We start from the raw sequence: 12,177 nt of genomic DNA on the forward strand, positions 1-12,177 counted from the left end.
TAAAGAAGTACGCACTGTGCCGTATTTTTGGCAACTTGTGTTAAGTCATTAATTCTCGGTGCTTTGGTTACTGCTCTGCACTAGCCGCCACCTGCGTCAAACATGGGAAGGAGTTCTGGTGAGATGGGTGAGATGGACTCAGCGCGCTCCGCCCTGTCTGTCCCATAGAATGCAACCCCACACCCTGGACAGCAGGCATTGAGCAGCTATTTGAAGATGAAAAAAGAAAAATAGTGGTAGGTAGATTGGGGAAGAAGACCAGAACCGGAAGTTCAGCTGAACTGGTCATGAGCTGACCGTTTTCTCTGGTACTCCCCAGCCTGGGCTCTCAGGCAGCCCCAAACCTGAAAGAGGGTATCAGGTGCAGACAGAGAGAGCTCCAGGGGAGTCCTCTGGTTCCAACTCCGACTTGCGAGGTGGGGAAGGGGTCTCCTAGGAGTGGCAGCAGAACTGGCAGATCCTAAACTCTGACATAGGGAACCTCCCCTCCAATCAGTGGAGCTGTGGCCCCAAGAGGTGGGGCAAACCCCTTCTGTTTTTCTTCTCTACCTTCCCTCGGCTTGGCCCCAGACATGGGCACGGTGATAGAAAGTGCATGGCGAAAGGAGGCAACCGAGGCCCCAGGTTTCACTGAAGGGCCAAAAAGGAAGGCCCCAGAAAGTGGGAAAGCACTTGGAGGTCACAAAAAATGACAATCCTGCAAAGCAAGCACACAACGTTGTTTAAGAAGCTCCGAGCTTATCCCTGAGCTGTTCACGTGTGAACCTGACCTTCAACAGCACATCAAAGACTTTGAGGCCTGAACTGGTCTATAAGAACTTTGAAAACTGAGCTGACACTGGACCCACAGTCCACAGAAGGTGGGTCAGAATCTGTGGCCTGAACCTGAATGGGTGATGGAATAATTCTCAGTTTTTTTTATGAGACCAGAATGACCCTGATACAAAACCAGACCAAGACAGTACAAGAAAAGAAAACTGCAGACCAATATCCTGATGGACTAGATACAAAAATCCTTAACAAAATATTTTAAAATTCATAAATAAATGCCAATATATTGAGATATATAACCCCACTGCTATATTTTATATAGCAATATATTTTAAAATAACTAAAAGGTTGGATCAATATGAAAAAGTCAATCAATGCAATTAATCCCCCATCTGATACATGACATTTATTTAAAAAAACCCTATAGCTCATTTCAAACTTCACGGTGACAGAGAGAATGCTTTCTTTCTAAGACCAGCAACAACACAGGAAGGCCCCTCTCACCATTCCTGTTTAACACTGTGTGGAAATCCTAGCCAGGTAGATAAAAATTTTAAAATACATACAGATTAGAAAGGAAAAAATATCACTGTTCCTATCTCAGATGGCATAACTGCCCCATAGAAAATTGTGAGGAATCTACAAAAAACTTATAAAACAGTGAGTTTAATGATGTTGTATGATATAAAGTCAGTATACAAAAAAAAATCTGTTTTATTTTTACATATTAATTATAAACAATAATAAACTGAAATTAAAAAAATACTATTTACAGTGAAATACTTAGGTATAAATCAAAAAATCACATGCAGGCTCTGTATGCTAGAAAGTGGAAAATGCTGGTAAAAGCAATCAGAGATGATCACACAAATGGGGGGATAAACTGTGTTCGCAGAGTGAAAGACTCAATATAGTCAAGACGTTAGTTTTCCCAAAATTGATGTATAAATTAAACTCAATTCCAATCAAAATGGCATGATTTTTTTGTGGCTATAAACAAGCTGATTCTAAAAATTATATGGCAAGGCAGATGAACCAAAACAGCCAAACCAAAGGAATTCTGAAGAAGACCCCCCCTGGAGGAGTCACAGCACCGAAAGAGCTACAATAGAGCCACAGTATTAAGACGGTGAGGCATGGGCCTCAGGATGGAGACAGGGATCAGTGGGACAAAACACGGCATCCAGAAACAGACCACACAAATATGGCCCAGTGATTCTGACAAAGGTGTGAAGGCAGTTCAACAGACAAAAGGTAGTGTTTCAAATGATGCTGGAACAACTGTAACCCACATGCAAAAAGTGAGCCTCAACTTAGACCTTCCACCTTATATACAAATGAACCAAAAGGGATCACGAATGTAAAAGTAAAAGGTTAACACTACAAAACTCTGAGAAGGAGACACAGGAGAAAAATCTTTGTGACCCAGGTTAGGCAATCAACATGACACCAAAAAAAGAACAGGTTGATACGCTGAACTTCATCCAAATTACACACACTTTCTCTGTCGAAGACTGTTAAGAGAATGAAAAGCCAAGTTGCAGTTCCTCAAAAGAATAAACACAGAGTTATCAGGTGATCCAGTAATTCTATTTGTAGGTACTTAACCTAGAAAAATTAAACTTGAGTTCACACACAAACTTGTGCTTGAGTGTTTGTAGTAGCTTATTCACGACCGCTAACAGCTGGACGGAGCTAAGTGTTCTCCAGCAGGTGAAGAGATACAGACAGGGCTACATCCCTGCAGTGCAGGGATGCTCGGCGATAAAAAGGGGCCAACTATAGAGACGCACCGCAACTTGGATGAATCTCAAAGTGTCAATCATGTTGAGTGAAAGAAGCCAGTCTCAAAAGGTTACTCACTGTATGATGCCATGTATGTGACATTCTTGAAAAGGCAAGACCACAGTGATGAGAAGCGATCAGTGGTTATCAGGGGATTGAGGTGGGTTAATGATGTGACTAGGAAGGGACAGCACAAGGGGTTTTTTGGGAGATGGGACTATTTTGCATCCCGACTACAGCGGTCATTGCATGAATTTATATGTTTTAAAACTCAATTAAGTCTGGGAACTGAAAAAAAAAAGTCAATTTTATCCTATATTAATTCAAAAACTAAGAAAATAAGAAACTGGACACTTGACACCATAATCAGCAATCATGCGGATGTTTACATGATTGTGTCTCAGGATGCATCTGAATAGGGGAGCGGTTGTCCTGGGTTCGTGAGAGAGTTCTCAGGGAGGACAGTAGTTCTTCAGAAACCAGTGATGCCAAAGTGGACTGGAGATGTGTTTTGGGCTGCGGTCAGAGTGAGGTCGCAGGTGGTGAGCCCAAGATACCTCCTTTTCCAATGTTCACTTCATCAGGGCCCCAAACACAGACTATGTGGGTGGAATGGGGCATCAGGGCACGTGCTCAGCAGTCATGCTCCTTGCTCTCCCGTAGGCTGACGCTACTGATCCCACCTGTCCACACAGACAGTATTAAAAAAGGACCAAGACTATCCAAGCAAATGTCACTTCTTTCCGAAAGCCCAGGATTTGGACTCAACTAGTTTTCCAAATAAAAACTGAACTACAAATTTAGATTTTAATTTTCTTTTTTTTTTTTTTAACATTTTTTATTGATTTATAATCATTTTACAATGTTGTGTCAAATTCCAGTGTTCAGCACAATTTTTCAGTTATTCATGGACATATACACACTCATTGTCAAATTTTTTTCTCTGTGAGTTATCATAACATTTTGTGTATATCTCCCTGTGCTATACAGTATAGTCTATTCTACAATTTTGAAATCCCAGTCTATCCCTTCCCACCCTCCACCCCCCTAGTAACCACAAGTCTGTATTCTCTGTCTGTGAGTCTATTTCTGTCCTTTATTTACGCTTTGTTTTTGTTTGTTTGTTTGTTTTTGTTTTTGTTTTTTAGATTCCACATATGAGCGATCTCATATGGTATTTTTCTTTCTCTTTCTTGCTTACTTCACTTAGAATGACATTCTCCAGGAGCATCCACGTTGCTGCAAATGGCATTATGTTGTCGGTTTTTATGGCTGAGTAGTTTTACAGTAATTAATGATAGATGTGTGTTTATTGCCATTTTGAACTTATCTTTGCAGTTGAATTGGTATTATATCTTCTTTGTTCCTTTCTTCTTCCTTTTGTGGTTTGGTAATTTTCCTTTGTATTATCATGGATTTTATTTAATTTTTGTGACTCCTTTGTAAATTTTTGGCTTGTGGTTACCCTTTTTTGTAAATCTATCCACCCATTACTATAACTGTTTTTATTAAACTGATAGTAACATGATCTCAAACCCATCCTACTGTTAAAATTTAAAAAAGAAAGAAAAAAAAATTCTGTATTTCCCTGCCTCCCTCTCCCACTCTCAGTGATTTGTATGTCTTCTTTTATAATTTCATGTTTACTTTATTTGTAATTCATGAGTTATCACCTTTCCAGTTGTGTGTTTCTCATTTCTGTAGCATCCTGCTGCTTTTCTATTTAGAATAGCCCTTTCAATATTTCTTTTAGCATGGGTTTAGTGTTGCTAAACTCCTGCAGCTTTTTTTTTTTTTTTTGTCTGTGAAACTCTTTATTTCTCCTTCTATCCTCAAGGATAGCCTTGCTGGATAAAGGATCCTAGGCTGCATCTTTTTTTCATTCAGGGCTTTGAATATATCTTGCCACTCCCTTCTGGTCTGTAGTGTTTGTGTAGAGAAATCAGCTGAGAGCCTTATGGGGGTTCCCTTGTAACTTACTCTTTGCTTTTCTCTTGCTGCCTTTAGAATCATTTCTTTATCCTTGACTCTGGCCATCTTGATTATGATATGTCTTGGTGTGGGTCTATTTAGGTTCTTCCTGTTTGGGAACCTCTGAGCTTCCTGTACTTGGATATCTGATTCCTTCTTTAAGCTTCGGAAGTTTTCAGTCATGATTTCTTCAAAAACCTTTTCAATCCCCTTTGATCTTTCTTCTCCTTCTGGGACCCCTATTATGCGAAGGTTGGGACGCTTTATATTACCCCATAGGTCCCTTATGCTATTTTCATTATTTTTTATTTGCTGCTCTTGTAGTTCTTCTGAATGGGTGCTTTCTATTGCCCTGTCTTCTAGATCACTAATTCGCTCCTCTGCATTATCTAGTCGGCTTTGCACAGCTATTAGATCATTCCTCATCTCTGTCAATGAGTTTACCCATTCTACTTGGCTCTTCTTTATAGCTTCAATTTCATTTTTGACATATTTTATATCTCTAAACACTATCTCTTTTAATTCCTTCAGCAATTCGATCACTCCTTTTTTGAAATCTTGATCTAGTAGGCTATCGATGTCTATTTCGTTGATCTTTCTTTCAGGGGATTTCTCTTGTTCTTTTAATTGGGAAAGGTTTTTCTGCTTCTTCATCTTGCTCATACCTCTTTGGCACTGTGGTTTATGGAGTATCAGTTGTTTATTTTGGTCCTTAAGGATTTTATCTATCTGATGCCTATTTAGGAATAGAACTTAGGAAAAAAAGAAAAAAAAATAAGAGAGAGAGAGAAAGAATTTTAAAAGAAGGGAGAAAGAGGGTTTGAAAACAGTGTATAATGAATAATAGAAGAGTGAGTTGAAGCAGAGTATTAATCGGGTTGAGACGTCCTTTTAAAACCTTTACAAAAAAGGGGGGGGGGATGAATAGATGTATTTGAAACCTGTGTCTAATCAATAGCAGGACATCAAAACCCAAGAGAAATAGAAATGAATTAAGAAGTAAAGATTAAGAGAGTAATAGAAAATAGAACAGGTAAAAACAGATTTAAAAAAAAAAAAGGGGGGGTGGGGGTTTGTCGGTGTTCTCCTGGAGTCTGTGTGCTTTTAATGTGAAGTCTTTCTGTCTTCGTCCTGTTTTGGAAGCTCAGCTTGCTGTTTTCAGAGGCCCTCCGTTGGCGCCCTCTTCTGTGCTGCTCCCAGCACCTGTCGGCAAGCAGATGGTGCCTCCTCCTAACACTGGGTCAGGTGCAGCTCTCTGCTGTGGGCAGGCGGGTCGCTGCCCCTCCGGATGCTGCAGTCAAATGTTGCAGACTGGCCAGGTAGGAAGGCGGGTCGTGCCCCCTCCCAGCACCTCGGTCAGGGGCTGTGTTCCTGCCCGAAAGGCGAGGGGGGGAGCCGCTCTCCCTCTACCTGCGCCGCCGCCGGTAGCTCCGCCGCTCTGTGCGGCTGTGCGCTCCGCCCTGGTCGGCGCTCCGCGGGTGGGCTCGGGGAAGACCGAGGGACAGCCCTGTCCCTGCTCCGAGCCAAAACCCAGCTCCTTGTTTGTCTTTGTGGAGCAAGTTCTCTGAGGGACCAGGATGGAAGGATCCTATCTGCCCCGGGCTGCAGGCCAGTCTCAGTCTGGCCTTTGAGGCTGCTAAGCCCTTCTGTGCGGATGCAGGTTTCGCCCCCGCCCCCGGCCTGAATGCTCAGCGCGGAGGATATGGCGGCTGTGCCTGAGCCCCGCCTCTCTTCCCCCGAAAACTTTCCGCGGGTTTTCAGAGATGGGGGTGTGCACCCTTCCCCCGAGAGCACATCAACCTTGCTGTTTTATGGAGGGCCCAGGTTGTTCTGCCCTGTGCACCCACAGCCACGGCGCGCAGCCCCTTGTGTTCCGGGGGCTGCCTCCGTGCAGCCACTTCTGTCCTCCGCCCGGCTTGTGCAGCCTGGCCCTGCCCGCCGCTTCCTGCCGCGTCTCAGGCTGGGTGTCGGGGGGACGCTCTGTGCCCGTTTAACTTAGTTCTGTTAGTCAAGGGCTGCTCTGTACAGATCCGAGCCTCGGAGGCTCCCCCTCCGTCCCGCTGGCCTCTCAGTTGGAGAGGGGAGACCCAGCAAGCGAGCGCCAGTCCTCCTTTGCCGCTCCCTCCCCGCGGGACCCGTCCCGCGCTGCTTTGCCTTTTGTTCTTTCTTTTTTCCTTTTCTCCTACCAGATTTTTGGCGTCTTTATCTTTTGAAGAGGGCGATGTTCTGTCGGAGTTCCACAGGTGCTCTGGTTGGCTGAGTGGGTCTGTAGATGTGGGTCTTGGTGTATTTGTGGGAGAGGGTGACCTGCGAGCGCCCTTCTACTCCTCCATCTTCTCCCTCCTCTAGATTTTAATTTTCTTAGTGCTCAAATTGTTTTAAGTAAGTACAAGAATTCTAAAACTAAAAGTTGTCAACGCTTTCCCCTCTTCTTCAGAAGGCATTTTCCTGTGATGATTTTTGTTGCTTTTTGTTTTCCTTTGGGAAAGTAATCAAACCACTCTTTTGTTTTTCACTTCTCTGATTAATTTAAACCATTTGTGTTCACTGTTGAAGATTTGTAAGGTTACCATCTGCCAGTTTACTTTTTTTTTTTTAACATGCCATTAACAATAAAAATAGCCAAGAGGCAGTGGAACAGCAGAGTCAAAGCTACCTCCTATGAGGCGATGGCCCCTTTTTTTTTTATCATGAGCATATGATAAAGATGTGTGTGTACCTTTAATTTTCTCTTTACCATATCAATAGATTTATTAATGACTTTATAATGGCCATTTGGTTTCACGGAGAGAAAACATCAAACAAGACCACTACATCATCATCTCTGTGTTTTCTGACTCAGGGAACTTCTGTTTCTAGGATGTTGACAGGTCTGACAGCCAAGCTGGGCCAAGAGAAATGTAATTCAGGACCATTCAATTGTGTTAACCCACTGAGTAGACACAGACTATAAAAACGAGGAAAGCAAGGAAAAAAAAAAGGAGAACTCTTCATACTTCCATTTGTGATACCTCAACGACATTTTACTTGGGAAAATATCATTATTACTACTTACAGATGGCCCCCAAATCATATTGTAAAGTTCAATACTCTCATGAACAACCACTCCCTTAATGAAGTTAATGACTCCCATGAGTTTTCATGGTGAACCAGATACAGACCATTGGGTTGCTAAGCAGGACGTCAGGGAATACATCCTAATCACGCTCGGGCACACAGAGGTTTTGAACGGCCCTATTAAGACACGGTGCCACGCTCCAGCACCAGCGTTCAAGAAGCATATGGTTTGGTAGAAGGCCATTTGGGCATAAGCTGGAAATCATAATAGTAAAGATCTGCCAGGGTTCCACTTCCGTCTCATCTCAGTCCTGATTTAACTCCTTCAACAACAAACCTGGAGAAATAGCTCCGGCGGGGCTGGCTTGACATATGGACAGAGAGCATCCGTGTCCCTCGGGTCCCTGAGACTAGTGGCCAGAGACAGCAGGTAACAGCTGGGGGAGCCCGGGTTCTGTGATCCCCACGAGGACTGCTGTCTGCTGGACTCTTCTCAACCACAACTAATAGGAGTTGTAAAATGTTCACGGTCTCTGGGTTCACACAGGCAGCTTCAGATGAGAGGTTCTCCATCGGGGGTTTGACAAAGTCAAAGAGACATTTCAGGCTGTCACCACTGGGGCAGTACCACTGGCATCTTGTGGGCAGACCCCAGGGCTGCTGCCAGACACTCCACCAGGCACAGGTCAGTCCCACAACCAAGAACTGCCCAGCCCGGAATGGCAGCAGTGCTCCGGTTGAGAAACCCTGCTTTAGATGAAAACTGTGGTAAAAATGTGTAACTCCGTGTCTTGTGACTACATATGCATTTGCTGAGGGGTCGTGACACAATGAACTTTCAGGGTTAGGCAGTATTTTCTTTGGCTGTGTCCTCTCACTGAATATCACCTCATACGGCAGCTACTCCTGGCTGTAGGCAGTGCGGCCTCATGCATCTTCTCACTCCCCTTGCAGATGTCCTCTTATGCTTTTTGGCAGGCGAGCCCAGGCCCAGAGATCCTACCTGGGCCAGCCACCCCCAGGGCCCGTGGACTGCACTGCGGACTCAGGTTCTAGAAATCGTATTTCAGCTTGACCTCTTACTGGCTTGTGAGCTTGGGCACAGACTAGCATGGAGCTCACCCTCTTCACCTCTAAGATGCGGAATGGAGGAGCATATCCCTCCTACTCTCTGTGAGCATCTGTGTAAAGCACCCTCCTGGCACCCAGCCCACAGGGAGAAACCCACGAAAGTCAAGTGTAGCGCCCTTGGCTGTTCCTACATCCGCCCCGGTACTATCCCCATCGTCATTCCTTCCTGGATCAAAGAGGAGCTCAGCTGGAAACCCATCGGAAAAGGAAAAAGTGATTCAGTTCATTCTCAAATCTCAGTCACTTATTGTATCTGAAACCAAGGCCCCCCTCCCCCCACCCCACTCCAGGGGGATTGACATTTCAGGAAAGAACAAAGGCAAAACGAAAGGAATCTGTCTCTCCTGATGGACTTTCAAGTTCTCATGGCAAGAAGGAGAAATATTTTTAAGAGGGGAACTTGTCATTTTTTCCTTCAGTCAAGCTGCCCCTGGCTGCATCTGAATCTGATGCTTGTGCAATCTTTAAAAGATCCTGTGAAGTAAACAGGATGGCCAGAAGGTGCGCTGGGACCTACCACGTCGTTTGTCCTACGTGGAAGACACCTTGTACTTGGTTCGGCTAAGCTGGCAGCCTCCGCCTGCCTGATGGACAGCAAGCCAACGCCCTTCTCCTGTGCTCCTCTGGGGGCCCCAGAGTGGAGCTGCCTCACACTGAGGCCAGGCCTGCCCCCTTCTTTCTCACTGCCTGGCAGCCACCTCAATGTCCCTCCCTCTATTTGCCTGCTACATACGCCCTGCCCCGGTTTGCCACCTGCCCTCCCTCCCCGGCTGCCCGCCGGGGTACGCGGAGCTGCCGTGCTGCGTGGCCTGACTGCAGGGCCCGGGCTCAACTTCCCCTCCAGAGAGAGGGATGTGCATCTCCCTCCTTGCACCTGCTCCTGAACCAGGCCGTGTGCCTGCTTCTCAGGGTCGAGCCACGCATGCGTTGTATTGGCTTCCTGGGTTTGCCATCATAGCGGATTGCAGACTGGAGACGTGTATTCCCTCACAGTTTGAGAGACCAGAAGTCTAATGTCAGCACTGGGGAGGATCTGTCCTTGCCTCTTCTTCGCTTCCAGTTGTTGCAGGCAATTCTTGGTGTTTCTCGGCTTGTAAACCCATCACTGCAATTTCTGTAACTGTCATCACACGGTGTTCTGTTCCGTGTCTCCTCGTGTGATCCCCGTCTTCACACGGCATCCTTCTCTCTGTGTCCCTGTCCAGACTTCTCCCTTCTTAGAAGGATACCAGCCAGTGGAGTAGGACTCACCCTAGTCCAGTATCATCTTACCTTAACTTGATCATGTCTGCGAAGACCCTGTTTTCAAATAAGGTCACCTTCGGAGCTTCTGGGTGGGCATGGATTTTGAAGTTTGTACTCAACCCAGGACAAACCTCAAGAAACACAGCTTCTCCTGTGGGGGCCTCTTCTTTCCAAAGCACAAGAGCATGCCTGCCCGGCTAGGTTCAGGTACCACTTTGCCCCCCTCAGGGCCATGGGAGAGGCCAGCGCAGAAGCCAGAGCCCTTGCTCACGTCCAACTCTCCTGCCGAGGCCAGCCCTCCCTGGGTGCCACCAGCCTCCACTGGCCCCCTTCACTCTCAAGTCTTTCAAATTAGACTGTGTGAAGGGAACTCAAGGATGGAGAGGCTTTAAAGGGATCCAGGGCTCCTGGCCAATAGGAGGATGGCGTGAGTGTCACCCAATGCCATAAAGCAGTGCCCTCCGGTCCCTATGCTGACCCAGTGGGCCCCCAGGCCACCCACTCGTCTGTAGGAACCTGTGGGCTGAGCCATTGGCTCCACTCACTCTTTCTCCATTATTAGGACATCAAATTTAACTTCCTACAAATGGGCACCAGCCCACAGTGAAGGGAGAGCAGGGCCTGGTGGAAGGCACTAGATTCTGGAAGAACAGGGATGCTGTGGCCCCAGCTGGGCCACCTCCCAGCCAAGCAGTCACGGCCAAGGCACCCAGCCCCTCTCCACCCATGCCATTCAGATTGACAAGCGGTACAGACTCAGCTCGCCTGGCTTTTCCAGTGATCCAGTGAAACACATCTTCCACAGACCCCAGCGGGTCCCAGGAGAGAAACAAAGCCACAGACAGGGAGGTGAGCATGCATGGGAAACCCTACTTTTGAAACTGTGCATTAAACATATTTGGTTTGAAATGACATCCCAGACCCCTATGGAGGTTGTCAAACTTCTTCCACATTGAGGAAGGCGGAGCGTGGGCAGAAGGAAATCCGAAATGAACCAGGAAGTGAGGATCTCTGAACTTCATGGGCGAAGGGAAGGTTTCTCCCCACCAAGAAGGTAAAAAAAGACGTGAGAATTATTAACATTGTTCAGAGTCTGGCTGAGACAGAGGAATGGCAAGCCACCCTGCGGAGAAAGTCACTATGGAGATAGCACTGTTTTACACGTGTGACATGTGACAGGACAAAAATAATGCTCGACAGAGCTCCTCTTACCTCAATCCCTTCTTTGTTTAAGGCGTATTCGTCAAAATTCAAAATGGCTATCTTAATGGTTCTCGGAGGGGGCAGCACCGTCAGGCCAATATTAATAGCATTGCTCCTCTTGGAATCCAGGACGATGATCTCCTGCTTTTTTCCATCTGCAGCAGTTTTCTTGTGATAAAATAAGGAGAATCCAAGATTAATGCATCATCTTTGGTCCTCTGTTAAAAGCAAGCTCACTACTTACTGAGAGATGAAAACAAATGGCCCCGATTCAGGTCAGGAAAGGCCTGGCTACCGCTCAGCACAGCGGAGAGACCAGGGATTAGGCCCGAGGAGCCGCCAAGAGCAGGTCAGCAGTGGAACTTCTCGAGTCAGACACATTACAAAAGAAAATGGATTTTCCTTCAATTGGGAAAAATGTGATATTTTGCAAGAAAAAAAAAAAACCCCTGTTTTTTTCCATAGAAGCAGTGGAAACAAAACTCAGAGCTCTCAGAGTTCCCTTCCTGTGGGCTGCGAGGTGTCGGAATGTGCCTCGGTTGGCCCCGGAGCGAGCGGTGTGTGCCTGGAGATGGAGAAAGCCGGTACACGCGCCGGGGAGGCGGCGCCAGGAAGGGGAATCCAGCATCGCTGGCCGGTCACCCCCCTGGATCCCAGGGGCTCCTCTCATCAGTCCAACATCCTCCGCCCTGAATGCCTGAGCACTTCCATCTTTGCTGCCGCATGAAGGGGGTGTGAAGAGGAGTGAGGGATAAACCAGCCAAGGGGCTGAGGAGGGGGGCAGGGAGGAGAGGTGGCCAGGCATGTGCACAGAGCCCTGCTGTGCGTGCCTCCCTGCAGGCCTGGTGTCCGTAGGGGCAGCACGTGGCCAGAAGCCAGGAAGTGTGTGAGGTGCTGAGCCAACGCTCACCCCTGCCCAGAGCTGTGATGCCCCGGCCCCGGCTTTCCCCTTCAGCTCTCGGGAAGCCAACAGCAGGTGGCAGCGGGGACAGGTGGAGGGACCCGGCTCTCCAA

At 46.8% G+C, this 12,177-nt stretch overlaps 1 protein-coding gene across 12 annotated transcripts in view; it reads right to left on the reverse strand.

Moving 5' to 3' along the window:
• The window catches only part of FHOD3 (formin homology 2 domain containing 3), a 411,734-nt gene that overhangs the window by 36,934 nt on the left and 362,623 nt on the right, over positions 1–12,177 (reverse strand). For all 12 annotated transcript variants that reach the window (XM_064481498.1, XM_064481499.1, XM_064481497.1 and 9 more), the window contains one exon: positions 11,173–11,331. In XM_064481498.1, coding sequence (XP_064337568.1) covers positions 11,173–11,331 — 159 coding nt within the window. The remainder of the gene's footprint in view (positions 1–11,172; positions 11,332–12,177) is intronic.

This window comes from Camelus dromedarius, chromosome 32 (assembly GCF_036321535.1).
Source record: "Camelus dromedarius isolate mCamDro1 chromosome 32, mCamDro1.pat, whole genome shotgun sequence".
Taxonomy (NCBI): domain Eukaryota; kingdom Metazoa; phylum Chordata; class Mammalia; order Artiodactyla; family Camelidae; genus Camelus; species Camelus dromedarius.